The 17,747-nt window shown below is 37.2% G+C and overlaps 1 protein-coding gene across 2 annotated transcripts in view; it reads right to left on the bottom strand.

Moving 5' to 3' along the window:
• The window catches only part of LOC108712409 (teneurin-2), a 1,104,728-nt gene that overhangs the window by 81,187 nt on the left and 1,005,794 nt on the right, over positions 1 to 17,747 (bottom strand). For both annotated transcript variants that reach the window (XM_041588750.1, XM_041588751.1), the window contains 4 exons: positions 12,097 to 12,307; positions 5,607 to 5,726; positions 2,650 to 2,911; positions 675 to 942 (listed from right to left, as the gene is read on the bottom strand). In XM_041588750.1, coding sequence (XP_041444684.1) covers positions 675 to 942; positions 2,650 to 2,911; positions 5,607 to 5,726; positions 12,097 to 12,307 — 861 coding nt within the window. The remainder of the gene's footprint in view (positions 1 to 674; positions 943 to 2,649; positions 2,912 to 5,606; positions 5,727 to 12,096; positions 12,308 to 17,747) is intronic.

Raw genomic sequence — 17,747 nt, 5'->3', positions numbered from 1 at the left:
GAGGGGGATAGCCAATCACAGCCCTGCAGCCATACAAGCAAGACATGCTTCAGTTCCCTATCAGGTCCTGCTAGCTGCTGATTGGTTCCTGTCCTACAGTGAGTGCCGCCAGCTCCCCTGCACAGCCTGGGAATTCAGGGAGCAGGAAGTGGAAGAGAAGGGAGGGATTATTAGGGTTTTTGCAGAAATATTCAATAAATCAGTCTTAGAACTACTTTTTTAAGCACAATTCTTCTACATCTAAATGAGTAAAATGCACTGGTACAGTCTTATTTTTTACACAAAATGTCTTCTTAACATTTGACCCAGGCCTAGAAATCACAGCAGCCATTCAGATGTGTGTTTTTAAAAAGGCAACCCGTAAATGCTACCTGCTGATTGGTTTCTATGGGTTACTAGACCCGGTGAAAATGTTAAAACATTTATTACATCACATAACCCCATGCTAGTCTTAACCCTAAATGTAATACCATATATATCTAACGTTATGACATGTTATACAAGTCACAAAATATTTGTCATATTTGTTTATAAAATACCAAGTGTATCATTGCATTACCTTCAATATTCTGCAGGGCCCATTATATTTTCCTGTACAAGAGACAAACAACAACTAAAGCACAAACAATGATCATAAAGCAAACTCTCAATTCAATTAAGGAAAGACAGCATACCTACAGCATCCGAAAGTCCGTATACCCTCTGGCCATATGCATCATTTTTATCCCAGACAAAGGTGTAGGCTAAATTAGGTGAAGCCTGAAAAGTCTTTTGAAACAAATGTCCTTCCACTGCTACCATAAGGTGAACTTTGAGAAGATTGAGCGGCACCATTGATTGTGTCATAGTAATCTTCAACAAAGATTTGTATCCAGATGTGCGAGAACTTAAAAAGCAGAGTTTTGTACTGTAGCCCGGCAGCTCTATTTCTTCATGGAGAACCTTGCAAGAGGGAAGTTTTAAATTAGAAAAAAAATTCTAGACAGTGGTTATAATAGCTGTGGTTATCCCTGTAATCTGTGAGCAAACATTATGTCCTCGCTACATCTTTTGTATAGTTTTCAAACAAGTGTTTAATGGGAATTAAAGTAATTTGACATGTTGTATCTGTGTATCTCAAGAGTTATTCAAAAGTTACCTGAGGGCTGAAAAAGAACGTTATCTGCCACCAACTGCAAACAGAGTCATTTTTAGTAAAAATTGTCTGGTGCAGGAATGGGACCTGTCCAAAATGTGAGGGTTTTATGGATAAGGGGTCTTTACCTAATATAGATCTTCATACCTTAAAGGGAAACTGTCATCAGAAAACATGTTTTTTTCAAAACGCATCAGTTAATAGTGCTACTCCAGCAGACTTCTGCACTGAAATCCATTTCTCAAAAGAGCAAACAGATTTTTTTATATTCTATTTTGAAATCTGACATGGGGCTAGACATTTTGTCAATTTCCCAGCTGCCCCTGGTCATGTGACTTGTGCTTGCACTTTAGGAGAGAAATGCTTTCTGGCAGGCTGCTGTTTTTCCTTCTCAATGTAACTGAAGTAGTCTCAGTGGGACATTGGTTTTTACTAGTGAGTGTTGTTCTTAGATCTACCAGGCAGCTGTTATCTTGTGTTAGGGAGCTGCTATCTGGTTACCTTCCCATTGTTCTTTTGTTTGGCTGCTGGGGGGGAAAAGGGAGGGGGTGATATCACTCCACCTTGCAGTACAGCAGTAAAGAGTGATAGAAGTTTATAAGAGCACAAGTCACATGACTTGGGGCAGCTGGGAAATTGACAATATGTCTAGCCCCATGTCAGATTTCAAAATTGAATATAAAAAAATCTGTTTGCTATTTTGATAAACAGATTTCAGTGCAGAATTCTGCTGGAGCAGCACTATTAACTGATTCATTTTTTTAATTTTTTTTCCCCCATGACAGTATCCCTTTAAATTGTCAAGGTAAAGGACATCAAACATCACCAGTCTTGCTTGTTGTATATCAAACAGCTATTTTTAAATTGCATTTATCTGCCCAGTTCTTAAATATTGACATCATTCTTATTACACAGTACACAGAAGACTCTTGGGGAGATGTAATACAAAGTCTAATGTTTGCCCACATCTAGTTACCTATGCCAGCCAATCAGATGTTTGTTTTAAACATCTGACCAATAATGGTACCTGCTGATTGGAGGGTAAAGAAATAGCAAACCATTTATTAAATTCCCCCTTCTGTGTTTATAACTCTAGGTTGACAGCTGATTCTGAAAACAATGAAATACTGCCGTTGCTCCAGCATATGAAGTCTGAATATTTTGAAATGATCAAAATAATATTGAAATACATTAGATATGCATTATTCTGGAATTGTAAGCATTAGCTATTACAAAAGAATATGTTCTTGTTTTTATTTGCCCATGGCTTAGCTTTATGTTTTAGCATTTTAGCACACAATTATACTTATTATACATAACTCTATGCATTGTGTATTGCAACCTTATGCTGACGTGCTGCCTTTCACCTGAAATAAACTGAAAAATGGCCTTGAGATGCCTTCAAAACAGACAAGCAACTTCTTCAAACTGAAAATATATTGAACATTATCACAGGGAAGTTCCATCCTCTGTATGCCCTTAAGCTGAGAACTGTTTTAATGACAACTGTATACCTGTGTTTCTGGTACTATTGGGTTGCGGCTCGGAGAGGAACTGAAAAATGTTGATAGAGGAGAAGAGATTATGACGGGATCAGGCCTCACAAAACCACTCAAATCACAACTAGGAATGCTGTTCTCTTCTGTCTTCATGGATAATGTGTCCAGTGCATAAAAACTGTTCCACGGCAGCCACACTGTCCTTTCTTGACTCATAAATGGTGCTCGTTCAAAGTGAAGAGTTAGGGAAGCTCCACCATTGGCAATTAAATCAAACCTAAAAACAACATGTTTTGTTAGCTTGGATACTATAAAAACACAACAGTGTTTATATGTGAGAGTGGCTTCATTACTGAACAGCTGACATACAGAAGACACAAGTTGTGCAAAGCCCTGGAAATAAACAAATATACAAATATAAAGGAGGCTGTACAGATGCAAGTAGTTTTGTCAGAATTTATTTACTCTTGCAATGGGTTCATACACGTCATATACGTAGTTCTATGGAGGCCATAAATTAATTACTAGTTGATTGTAACCATAGTTAAAGGAATAGTAACAGCAAAAATGTTGTAGTCCCCTCCACTAATACTACAATCCTGAACAAATTTTTAATGCTTTATTCAAAAATACCATGCTAAAATATTTTACTTTGTGCAGGGCAGAGGTGTTACTAAAAATGATTGACTGGGAAAATAAACTGCTGTGTTTTTCTTGAAGAAGCCTGTGTCCCTATATATTAGAGTTGTTTCATAGACAGTAGCATATAGCACTAGGGTTCTGAATTTGTTTCCAATCTGTGCTTTGTCTGCATGTAATGTATATGTAGTTCCTGCATGAATTTCTAATTTCCACCCACTTCAAATAAAATAGAGGGAGAATCATTGTGTTGTGGTTAAAATGAAAATCTGTCTATGTGTGTGTGTGCATTGCAGGAACCTTAGACTGTAAGCTTCCCTAAGGCAGGGACTGACAAAACATATCAAAACACCAATAATACTACTTTATAGAATCACTGGTGGGAGGTTTCCAAGGAAGTCTAAAGAAACTGTATTACAGAGCTTTCATATATTTCTGTTTGGAATAGACACTTTCGAACATGGAGCATACTGTAATATCTGGGTGATTATCATTGAGCTGAAACTTTATTGAAGTAGCGTGTTTAGAAAATGTTTGTATTATGCTTTTTAAGGATGCGATCAATAGGCCATCTCCTGACCAGCTTGCCATTGTATTTGCTTGTGTACGAGATCAAGTGCTCAAATGATTATCCAGTGTAATTCCCGTCATTGTATTGATGCTATTATTCCAACAAATCTGAAAGGAATGCGCTGTTAATTGTGTTGATCAACATATGGCAGTTATCACAAACAACTATTACTTAATGATGCAAAATCAATCTACTCCCTTTTATTTCAGATTTTGGTTCCACTTCAACAATTATTGTGCTGGCTAAATCTGAATGAAAGGAACAGTCAAAGAGAGTGATCATTATTCTCTTCCAATTGCTGTGTTTCAGCTTCATTTCTTATAGTGTCGGCTCACCACAAAAGAGACTACTGTCATTTCAGTAAGTTGATTTAATGGAATCTATACTTTGAATATATTATCAGTTGTATTGTTCCGAGCCAAGACATAAGATGGGCAGCACCGCCCATTCACTGGATAAGTGAACTGTAGAGAAGGCAACCAGCCGAATATCCTTAGGAAATATTGAATACTGAAAATTTGGTTTCAGAACTGTTGTGCATTCCTGTTGCATGTATGTAGAGGTAAGAGATGTATCGCACATTCGATAAAAGGAAAAGTTTGATGTTAAGGGCAGAGGCTCAAGACCATAAAGAATTTGAATTTTATGTGTAAGGTTTATGTAAAGAACATTGAATATTTGAGGATGATTACGATTAGATAAAAAAAGGATATGAGAAAAAGCAAACATTTTATGCAAGGTTGGTAAAAGCCTAATCATCAAACATTTCTAAGTTAATTATTGCATACAAGTTGCTCAAGCTCATAGTCAAGTTTCCATCTGAATACATTTCTAATGCTTTAAACCCCAGTTGTAGATATATCCTTAATGGGTTTTTCTTTTCACTATCCAGCTATGCCCTTCCTTCTTTTTAACTGGGTTTTCTCTTATTTTTTTTATTTATTTTTTTTTAAACTGACAAGTTTTATTGAGTTCAGTTATGCATAAATCAGGCTATCCGTGGCACACGGTATCCTGTTAGTAATTGTCACAAGCAATACAACTGATAATAAACATTATACAGTGCAGAAAAAAGAAAGGGGGAGAAAGAGAAAAAGAAAGAAGAAAAAAAAAAATAAAAAAAAAATAAAAAAAAAGGGGAGTGGAAGATCAGAGATAAGGGGGGAAGGACATACTGTTAGCATACAATGTAAAAAATAACATAGTCGTAAGGCGGTGGGGTAACTATAATGGCACAATTATGAGGGAGTCTGGACGTGGGAATTATCGATAGCCAACTAGTATAATCTGTATCAAGAGTGCAGGGCTTGGAAAAGCTGAGAGTCGTTTTCATGAGCTAGCCATGGAAGCCATATTTTGTCGAAGGCCGCCATATCATTTTTCAAAGTATAAGTAAGCTTCTCATTAGCGGCGATGCAAATTATCTTTGCCTTGAGAGAACCCAGAGGTATTCCTGTTTTTTTCCAATTAGCTGCTATGATAAGCCTCGCCGCCATCAAAATATGTTGGTTTTCTCTTATTTTTACCTCCAACCTCAGTAGCATCCAGGCATTGAACCCACATTTTTTCTTGATGAAGAACTATGTCATTTTTAACCAACAGTTCAAAAGGCAACATTTAAAGCTTAGAAATCTTGCATTAAGATTTGGAAAAACCCCTGTATAAATGTGTGTTCCTTTATTTAACCCAACAGCACACAATCAAGGACAGATGTTATCACAGAAAATACATGCAAAGAGTTGAAAGAACAACATATACATACGTGCCATCCTGGCGTGTTATGGTGTATCCATACTTGGGATATTTCACAAATGACACGTTGACACCTACTAGAGGAGTTCCATCTGCAGTCAACACTTGGCCTCTTATAAGGGACACAAGACTGTTACAACAAAAAACATATATATATATTACTAAATGCATATTATAAATTTGATAAAAATAATTTTAAACATAAATTTACTAGGACGTTCTTAAAGGACAAGGAAAGTCTAAAATAGAATAAGGCTAGAAATGCTGTATTTTGTATACTAAATATAAACATGAACTTATTGCCCCACAAAGCCTAATCAAACAAATGATTTATGCTTTCAAAGTTGGCTACATGGGGTCACCATCTTGTAACTTTGTTAAACATCTTGCAAGACTAAGACTGTGTGTGGTCTGGGCTGCTTAGGGATCATCATGAACAAAGCTGCTTGAGTTCTGCTTGGCTGGGAAGTAAGGCGGGGGCTCCCCCTGCTGTTCAGAAGTATGATTGTTTCCCTGCTCAGCAGTTAGGGACCGTCTGACAATTCCTATCCACAGCAGTACATGAAGGGAGAATTTCACTGCATACAGTCAGCTTTCTTATAAAAACGGTACACATTTTTTATTAAAGCATATTGGAGATAGGTTTCTTTTTCATTAAAGAAAGTAAAAATGGGATTTTATTTTTTTTGCCTTTCCTTGTCCTTTAAACATAAATTGTTTAATATTCATGATCTGCTGTGGTAAATTAGTCTTTGTTGGTAAATGTTCCATTGCAGTTAGAGCAAGTCAGGACATGGACAGGTTGCTATAGGGGGCACCATGACTACTAATATACAACTGGGCATGTTAGCCCTAAAATGAATCAGAAAGATATGTGGTTTTTGAAGCATTCCATCAGCTAACGACCTTCCACACATTTTGATGGTAAGTTCATGAGTTTTGTTGTCCAGAGTGATCAGTTAAAATGCAATTAGATTACATAAATTCCTTAATTCCTAGTAGTCACACACAACCTTGTCTACTGTGGGTCCAGTATAACAGGCAAGAACTTAAAAAAATCCCTATCCCTGTCATTTAAGAGTTTATGAAAGTTTATCATCCACCTCCTCTCTAACACTCTATTGTTTAATGCACCAGTATCTATTTTCTATTTCCAATTTGCGTTTTAACACATGAACACATTTTTGTATGGATTCAAATTAGCACTGTCCATTAAGACAGTCAATATCAGTTACTATCTGACAGGAAGGAAAAGCCTCTCAAAACATTACCTTCTGTTCAACAAAAATGTGTCACTATTTATGGAAGAAATACATGTACTGGATACCTGGATCCATTAATGCATGCTAATGTTTAGCAACAAGAGCAGTATTTAGTGGTATTACAATATGAAATTACTTTCCTCCCTCTATAATTACAAAACATAGAATGCATCAGCAAAGTTAAATTGATACAATCATCCATTATAGCAAAGTTTCTTAACCTTATGTTCAGGGGACCCACAATATTAGGAATCTGCTTTGTGACCCGATAATTGATTTAGAACAATTTATACACCTTTTACTAAGAATTTTCTTCTACTGGGAGCAATTTCTTAATATTAAGGGGCATCATTGAAACCCACACTCATCAATCAAGAACATCTTCATTTCAGGGTGAGCTCATTATTTTGTTGTTGAGGGTCTACATTTGATGGAAGTCACTGGCAAATCCTTTTTCACCGAATCATGCTGTGGGTTGCATTGGTTATAAATTTAATTCCACACTGTAAAGATCTGCTCGCCAAGGTACAGATGAAACAATTTTGTCGCAGACACCATTTTTTAATCCTAAAGGTGTGATATAACTGGTTCCAAATGTTGCTTTATGCGTGCCTTCAGCTCTGCCTTTGTCCATATAAGGCGGATAATTAGTAAAAAAAAGTTTTATTCCATGACATGTTTCAGGCAAAGCCCTTTTTCACTTGAAAACGGGCTTTGCCGAAACATGTCGTGGAATAAAACTGTTTGCAGTTAATCTGCGAGTGCTGGCTTTATTTTTGCTTATACTAATTAGTCCTAAAGGTGGCCATAGACGCTATAATATCGTACAAAACAAATTTTCATATGAAATTCGGAGCGTGTATGGTGGAAAAAGAGCTGACTGATATCAGCAGAAGACTTGGATATTGGTTGGCTCGTCGATCGGGCTGGACGGAAAATTTTGATCGGGTGCCTTTGAAGGCACCCAAACATCTGGCATTGTTAGTGCTGAATTGTCAGATACAGGTAAAATTCTATTGTTTCTACCTGTATATCTGATGAATCAGCTCTACACGTGTGTGTTGAAAGAATGATCTTTCTTGGAAAGATCTTTTCCAAGAAAGAGCGTAATTGTTACATCTATGGCCACCTTAAAGCTGGCCATAGACGCAAAGATTTCCCTGCAATATCGGACGAACGATCGTACGTCCTCATCTCATGACCTGCCACTAACCATTCACATCGAACAAAGCAATCGTAGGAACGTTTTTGTCCGACAAAGCTGACAGTGACAGTCTCCCACTGAAGATCGTCAGATCGGCAATACATGCAGAGATGTGATCGTCAGACAGAAATCTTTTAACCTGTCCAATCGAGTGAATAACCGATTGGCATGGCAAGATCAATGTCGGGACACTTCACACATGATCCGAAAATCGTACGAATTGAGGATCTGTAGGTTAAGATGAAAATGGATAAAACATGCTATTAAAATTAAAATTAAAAATGTTTATACAGTGGTTTATAAGTATCTCTATGTCAGGAAACTTTTAGGGTCAGGGCACGCAGGCAGATTCGGGGAGATTAGTTGACGGCGACAAATCTCCTCTTCTTCAGGGCGACTAATCTCCCCGAACTGCCTCCCCTGCCGGCTAAAATGAAAATAACCGGTGGGATGGCACTCGGACTGATTTGTTTTCCAAAGTCACCTCACGAGGAAACTTCTGGCGACTTCGGAAAATGAATCGCTCCGAGTGCCATCCCGCAGGCGATTTACATTTTAGCTGGCGGGAAGGCAGGGGAGGCAGTTTGGGGAGATTAATTGCCGGGCGACTAATCTCCCCGAATCTGTCTGTGTGCCCTGACCCTTACAGGGTTCCATTGATGCAGTCGTCATTTAATTTTTTTTGTTTTTAAAGCCTCCCTTGGTTGATCAGTCTTTGTTTTCAGTGTATGACAAAGTTACAGATAAAGAAAGTTATTGGTGTATCAACCATTCAGCCATGGTCCCAAATTATCTAAGACAGCAAATAAGTATTAACACCAAATCACACCTTAACTTGACCTTCTAGTTTTCAGGGGTATCTAAAAGTGCAAAGAATTATCCTCAAATATCACCATAAGTGTCCTTTAGGTTGAGCCATTCCATGCTGCTGCTCCAGACCCCCCTTAGCAGGGCCATAGCACAACTGAAATTGGTTATCAGTAACATCGGGACCTTTTGTCCATATTTTCCAGACATAGTTAAAAAATCTTTTATTTCACAGGGGACATGTTACCTTGTTTTAAATTGTGTCTTAAAATCTATTAAACATCACCTGGACAGCAAAACTATAGAGCAGGGGTTCCCAACCTATTTTTTTTACCCATGAGCCACATTCAGATGTAAAAAGGTTTGGGGAGCAACACAAGCATGAAAAATGTTCTGTGTGCTGTGATTGGTCATTTGGTAGCCTGGGGACTCTGTTTGGCAGTACATCTGTTTTTTATGCAACCGAAACTAGCCTCTAAAGCAGGAATTCAAGAAAAGTACCTGCTTTGAGGCCATTGTGAGCAACATCCAAGGGGTTGGATCACTGCTATAGAGTCTTCCTTCCCTGCTAGAAATGGCCATTGCTTTGGCAAACAGCAAAACCATACTATTTACGATTGCTAGGTATATATCTATATATATATATCTAACATCTGTTGGGGGATAAGCCCTCTATCAGCTCCCCCTTACATCCTGTTTCTGACTAAGTTATATACACTTTTTTATATTCACTTGCACTTATTCACAAAATTGGAATTGCTCCCAATGGTGTGGAGACTTGGATATGATTCTCCTACATATGAGCAGCCTGCATTTCACCTATAATTACCATAAGAATACATAACAGATAACACTTTAGGCTTTGCAAGGTCCGTCCAATTCTTGTCTTTTATATGCTTCACTGATCATCAATGGCTCTTTTTTTTTGGGGGGGTTGTATTTGTATGTGCAAATGCAAAGCAGATAAATGACAGTATTGTTTCTTGCAGAGTTAGAAATTGGCAGGTATACTGCCGCCTCCTATCGGGGTTTTAATAGTTCTGAGGTAATTTGGTAGACAAGGAGATTCTGCAAATTCCTGGACTGGCTCCCAGCTTTCAAATGAAGGGATCAAAATTACCTCCATCTCACCAAGGATAATAGAATCCCTGCCAGCGCCTGGAAATCAATGCCCTGCATTTAGCTCCTTACTCGGTTATGCCTTAACTTATTCACCATCAATCAATACTATAGCTGAAATAATTGTGTAATCTTAGAACATCTATCTTAATTGTAAGTATAGATATTCCTTTAATTCCCGCTTAGTGGCTACATCTAGCACTTACAAGGTTGGAGTTTACTGTGAGTAAGGACTACATAAAATATTCTATAGGCATTCAAAAAAAAAAAACAGTATTTTGTTTTTCTTCCATTCTGTCTTGTCGCAGAATATACTAGGAATGCTATGCTGTTCTCTCCTTAGAAATGAAAACTATCAATTTCTGTTACTTTCTTCCAGGAGTTAAGTAGAAGTTGATGGTGGAGGAAAGTGCCTTGCTAGGCTATTACCAGCTTTAACAGGTCTTAATGGTCTCTAGAGATTCAGCTGATCTCAATTGACCTTGATCAGCAGCTTGACAGATTCAGAGGCCCCTGCAGGATGTCTCATAGCTACGATACAGTCCATTTAAAGCATTTGCTGCAGTATTATAAAGATTTTCATTGTCTTGTGTGTTGATTCCTTTTGATAGCAGTGATAAACAGCTTTCAGTAATGTACAGGCACGGGGGCAATATCTTTTGTAACACTACGCTCTGACATTAGTTTTAGCAACACCAACTACCTTTAAGGGCAGAGACACACGGGCAGATTCAGGGACATTAATCACCCATCGACACATCTCCTCTTCTTCGGGGTGACTAATCTCCCAAACTGCCTTCCTTCCCACCGGCCAGAATAAAATCGCCAGCGAGATGTCATCCGAAGTTTCCTTGTGATTTTCAGTATTTATCTGCATCCCTGGTATAAATAAAATAACCAGTGTCTCATAGAGCTGAGATGGCTGTCTAATGGACTTCTGCAAACATTACATAGGAATAGTTATTGGTTATCCGTAACACTGATGTTCTAGTATAAACATTAAATTGTACCTCTGCAGTTACCCAAAGCAAACTATCAGCCATTGGATCTCAACTGTAGGATGAGCAAAATTTTTGTTTTATATAATAAATAAGGAGGGGTGGGTCCTTTCCAATTTGATGTTAGTTCTCCCAACCCCTGCCCCTTTAAGGGTAGGACTACATGGATGATTTTGGAGCGATCTAACGTGCTGCGCAAAACGCAGGCGTCAAATCGGATGCGACAGAAATAAGGTAAGTGTAGACATTTTCGGATGAAATTGCAGTGTTTATCCGACGCGACGCGACTCTCGGATGCAGACGCAGCGTAAAAAGAGTAGCTTGTGTGCTGGACTTCCATTAGTGTAGCTGCTGGTGGAGAACTGCTGAATTCAGTCACTTTTGCAATAAGTACTTCTACAGAGTCAATCTGTGTAGATGGGTTAGCCAATTGTATATGGTACAAAAGAACTTCATAAATGGTCTTTTTCACAATTTCTAATTGCACAGAACACATTGTTAGTGGATCAAAGCACACAAGCAATTCTCATTTGTTATAGTCATGAACATTGCTGTCTTGACATTCCTGACTTGACTGTGTTACTCGTAAGATAAAGTCAGTATCCTAAGCCCTCTAGGCAGCAAGCTATGTTATTTCTGAAAAGAAACTCTTAAAACCTCTTCCCAAAGAAACTCAGATCCTATCTTTTAGAGCACTAGAACTTTATCTGGTCCAGTCTTGGAACCTAAGGGTGATGGGACACGGAAAGATTTGTCAACTGCTGTAAAATCTGCGCTACCTCAATCTTCGAGTCTCCTGAAAATGACTTGCTATGGTATAAGATTAAGATAGCCACAAGTAAAACCGTGTTACTTGCAACAATCTGTTTCTGTAAGATAACTAATAGCCAATAGCATTTTCAGGTCTGCTATAGACACCGGACTTCCCTCTGAGTGACGTCATTGGATGTGATGTCAGGGTCCAAAAACACATGTACATGATGTCACTTCCACCACGCACTGCTAGAGGGATCCTCTACTCCTAACCTCTGCTCCTGGATTTGATAGAAACACATCTGGCAGCAGGGATTTTAGGGATAGCCCTTATTATCAGTGCTTTAGATATTGTACCTGCTGTTAAATGGGTTTTCCCCAGGAATTATATGTGTGCTGTCCTTCCCCACTAAAAGTTTGATTCTGTCGTAGAAAGATTTGACTGTCGGCGAGCTGGTCTGGCTTTGCTGTATGATATCAAGAGGGTCACGAGATCCGCGGCAGAGCAAACTTGATTGGCATGTTGTCTGGAGACAGCAGTCTGGATCCAAGCAATCCACAAGCCCATCTGTGAAGAGGAAAATGAGTAAATGAGTAACTACAGCAGATACTGTCATTTGGAAAAGAATTGACTTGATTACATTTCGTTTATATAAATATATATATCCATGTTGAGCACAAACATTTTAGTTAAGCAATGGAATTGGCAGTTACATAGGAAAGCGTCACACCTTTTGCACCCCAAGATTTAGAGCAGCAATACATTTCAAAAAAAATAATTAACTGTTTATGTCCTGTTTTGAGTAAGTTCCCTCTACATTATAAGAGCCTTGAGACGAAAGTGAAGCATAACATGTGTGCAAAATGTATATTTTTCTTCTTTCATTAAAGCATTATGGTGCCAACTGCATGTAACAAGTCCCATGTTACAGTCATTTATTATCTCCTTTTTAAAGCAACACTGTACCTGTCCCGTTACACTCTCCTGTGTCTATTAATATGTGTGAAACTATTATTTTTATAATGACCAGAAATGATAATAGGTTTCTAGAGGTGAGCACTTTGTGCAGAACTGCTGAACTATAAATTGGCACACCAATCTCCCCGTGGCCTGTCAGTCAAGAGAATCCCATCTTTGTGCCAGTGAGACCCCTTGGAAATAGTCTGACATTGCAATCTCCACTAAATTACCCTGTCACTGCCAATCTTACAGTTATCTTGCAAACAATCAAGCAAGCAATCAAACTCTTCAGAGCTGCCAGTTCAGGGCCTGGAAGGTTAGAATGTCTACATTCAATAGCAGTAAACAAAGCATATCATTCTTCTGGCATTCGATGAAAGCTTTGGCTTCCTATTTTTACCCTTATAAAAGGGTATCAACATTTTTTTTTTTACAATGTATGGTTAGTGTTGGGGGCCAAAATATCTAATCAAGATGATAAATTGAATATATTATCAGCTTAGCATCTTTTTTGTCCAGGACATTATAATTTCAGAGGTAATTAACCAATAGAATCAAACAAACAAATAGAGCGGGGAGAAAGCGCGGCTTTGCGCGTTTATGGGCGAGTCACTCGTTTTAGTCACAAAATGCGTAAAGCCATGCTCTCTCCTTGCTCAATCTTGTCTATTTGATTTTAACATTTTGACTAAAGTCTGGAATTCTTCATTAACACGTTTGTTTGATTTATTTGTGGGTTGAGGATCTTGTGTGCGTTTTTGGTGCTTCATATTTTCCCCAAGTGACTCGTTTTAGTCACAAAATGCTTAAAGTAGAAGGAAAGGCTAAAACTAAGTAAGCCTTATCAGAAAGGTCTATATAAATACACCAGTTAACCCTCAAAGTAACGCTGCTCTGAGTCCTCTGTCAAAAGAAACACAGCATTTCTTTCCTTCTATTGTGTACACATGGGCTTCTGTATCAGACTTCCTGTTTTCAGCTTAAACCTCCTTGCCCCGGGCATGAGCATGCTCAGTTTGCTCCTCTCTCCCTCCTCTGCTGTAATCTGAGCCCAGAGTTATGAGTGAGCAGGGACTCAGGCAGGAAGTGATGTCACACCAAGCAAATATGGCAGCGGCTATCCTAAACAAACAGATAGAGTTTCTAGAGCTGTTACTCAGGTATGGTAAAGCATTCTGCAGAATAAATATAGCATTCTAGCTTGCACTATTGTGGCTAATCTATTGGCAATAAACTGCTTCGGTAGCTTTCCTTCTCCTTTAAAGCCGTGCTATCTCCCTGCTTAGTCTTTCCTATTTCATTTTAACATTTTAAATAAAGTTTGGAAGATTTTAACAAGTTTGTTTGATCCACTTTGGAGTTTGTTGGTTGAGGATCTAGTTTGCCTTTTTGGAGTTTCTTATTTTCCCCGAATGACTCGTTTTAGTCACAAACTCGTAAAGCCATGTTTTCTCCCTGCTCAACCTTGTCTGTTTGATTTTAACATTTTAAATAAAGTTTGGAAGATTTTTTAGTTTGCGTTTTTGGAGTTTCATATTTTCCCCAGGAGCCAGAAGGGAAGTTTGGTGATCCGACTGCTGCGGTGAGCTATCTGCTAATTAGCGTTCACATTTTTTTCTCTTATGTCAAAGCAATGAAACTGAAAATACATTTTTTGAGCTCTAGAGGTCTGTTTATCAAAATTCGGATTTGTGTCATTTTAGAGGTTTCTTCAGCTCTGACTAAACTCACGTTTAAAAAAAAAATCACACACACAACAAATGTCTACTTCATTATTAAAAGAACAAATAAACACAAGGACAAATCTGAAAAACCTCAAAACAATTTAATATTTTGCAATTTGCTAAGGACAGCTCCCACAGACTTCTGCATGACAATTTCATGTTATAAAACCATTTTCCACATGCAAGATTTTTAGAGCTAAAAAGTTCATGAATCATTAAGAAAAAGTACCAGTGTTAACCAATGTCTTTTAGTGACCATTATATAACAACCACATTTTTGTTCTTAAACCATTCCAGTGTTACTTTGTTCTTGTGTTTGGGATCCTTGTTCTGCTCAAATATGAACTATGGATTAACAAAATATTAAGGATGGCTATTGAATTGTTAAGGTATTCTGTTTGATATTCAATAGCCACTATATATATATATATATATATATATATATATATATATATATATATATATATATATATATATATATATATATATATATATATATATATATATATATATATATATATATATATATATATATATATCTATCTCTACAGTCTTTGGAAATAAGAAGCGGCACTCAGGATTTTCTTTATATATATTCAGTAACTCACATCACTGATGCGACTTTTCGAACAATAAACTTGCCCTTTATCAAGACTTATAAAACACATCTCCCCCTCCTGATGTATTTAAAGGGAAATACAGGAAGTGACATCATTGTATCAATGTTCGGTTGTCACAGCAACAAATGTTAAAAATATCAATACTGTACACAAATATACTAAATAAAACAATTACATAGAATTAAATCAGAAAATGTTATTTAGTAAAATATTATATACAACTATAAATATACTAACTAAACTATAGTTTATATACGAACTAAAAATATTTTATAGGTGATTTTTTTTAAGAAGAATCTTGGAACCTATTGTCTTGGCGCAGGGGTAAGCTGGGTTCTTTATGTCATTACTGTTAATAAATTCCTATGTAGTGATGGGCGAACTTCTCCCGTTTCGCTTCGCCGCAAAATGGCAGAAAAATCGTGAAATCGGAAAGTTCACGAAAAAATCATGAAATTCGGCAGTTTTCGCGAAAAAATCATGATATTTGGAAATTTTCACTTATAAATTGTGAAATTTGAAGGTTTTCACTAAAATCTTAAAATGTGAAGGATTTCACAAAAAAATCTTGAAATTTGATGGGTTTCACAAAAAAATCCTGAAAATTGTACATTTTTACTAAAAATCGTGAAAATCCGACATTTTCCCGAAAAAATTGTGAAAATCGGAAATTGATCCCGGTGAATTTTCAAAGGCGAATTTTCACGGGAGATTTGCGAATTTATTCGCCGGCGGCGAAATGCAGAAATTCGCCGCAAATTTGTGCCAGGCGAATTTATTCATCCATTACTATTCCTTTGTAGTGGAGAGTATATCAAAATGATGTCATAAACAACAACCTTTGCAGCTCATATCCAGACAAGGGACCTGGGACATTCTGGATAAGGGATCTTTCCGTAATTGGGATCTTAATAACTTAAGTCTACTAGAAAATCATGTTAACACATTTAATAAACCCAACAGGCTGCTTTTGCGCCCAATAAGGATTATTTGTATCTTAGTTGGGATCATGTCCTGTTTTATTATTAAAGAAAAACGGAAATCGTTTTTAAAAATTTGGATTATTTGTATAAAATGGAGTCTATGGGAGATGGAGCTTTCCGGATGATATACCAGTACAGCACCTCTTATTATCGTACAAGATAAGAAGATACAGTAGATCTTCTTATCAATGCAAAACACTGAATTAAGCACATTTAACACCATGTGTCTATCTTTGCTGCTAATTTAGGGACGGTGCCCAAGAGATTCGGCGAGGCATATGCATCTTGTTAAAGCATTCTTAGAAATTACTATTCAGCTTTGTAAAAGAGATTAAATCATTTGTGACACTTGTCGGTCACTGAAAAAAGTGCATAAAGAATCTCAGGATAATTACAGCCCTAACTGCATCCTACAACGTGTTTGGCCGGTGACACAATTAAGCCCAAATCCCAAATCAAGAGAAATTCAGCAAGGGCGTAATTTAAAAATGTGCATAACAATCTTCCTATTTCCATACACATCGGGGAAATAAATAGATTTGACAGGGATAAGAATTGCACTTGGTAAAAAATTTAAATAAATTACATAGTGAATAAATTTATGCTACAGTGGAAAACAGCTGTTCCCTTCGGCAATATTATCCAGGTACCTTTATATGGCGTTATCATCAAAAGTCTGGTTCAGGATACCAAACAGACTTGTAAATTACTACTATTTCACACCTGTGATTACATTGTAAGGAAGGCAGGAGAAACTCATATTATTCAAGAATGCACGATATAAAGAATATACTTTCCATTCTCAGTACATGTTAACCACATTTTCACCTACATTGTATACTGTACATGAAAGTACTGAGATAATGAAGTAGAAACATTCCTCGAATAAGGGGAGAATATGTAATTAGAACAATGTTCCAGAGTGCTATCTCCGGTATTTAGGAGTTTTATATTAAAATGATGAGGTGTTGGGGCAGGTAGTGGCAGATGGGATGAAGGCCATCAGAATTTACCAACCTGGATTTTTTATATTGATGTGGAGAGTAGACCGGGTAGCCCGAGGCAGGAAAGAAACCATTCAATTGTTGACCCTTCAGCCTCATTTGGAAGAAATACATGTTAACTGATAGATCCCTATTAACTAACATAAATAATAACATTTAACTATTTGATCTACAGTACGTAGGCATTGGTTAGCACATTTCTGTAGGTCCAAATATACACAAACAAAAAACAGAAAGACAATCAGAGAGCTCCAAGAGGCATCATGTGACTCTTCCCATTCCTACTTAAAGCAGACCAGTATAGAAAGTGTACTATAAAGTGTACAGGTATGGGATCTGTTATCCAGAATGCTTGGGACCTGGGGTATTCCGGATAATAAATCTTTCTGTAATTTGGATCTTTATACCTTAAGTCTATTTGAAAATCATGTAAACATTAAATAAACCCAATAGGCTGGGTTTGCTTCCAATACGGATTAATTATATCTTAGTTTGGATGAAGTACAAGGTACTGTTTTATCATTACAGAGAAAAAGGAACTCATTTTTACAAATTTGGAAATTTGTATTAATTCAGAGCTTTCTGGATAACGGGTTTCCGGATAATGAATCCCATACCTGTACTATATATTTTTAATAATGAAGACATGTGGGGGGGTTATTTACTGAGATCCAAAAATGATACACCATTTTCTTAAAACTGCTTTGACCAAACTC

The sequence above is a fragment of the Xenopus laevis genome, chromosome 3S, assembly GCF_017654675.1.
Source record: "Xenopus laevis strain J_2021 chromosome 3S, Xenopus_laevis_v10.1, whole genome shotgun sequence".
NCBI lineage: Eukaryota > Metazoa > Chordata > Amphibia > Anura > Pipidae > Xenopus > Xenopus laevis.
The sequence above is the reverse complement of the archived record's forward strand: the minus strand, read 5'-3'. Positions and strand labels throughout refer to the sequence as shown.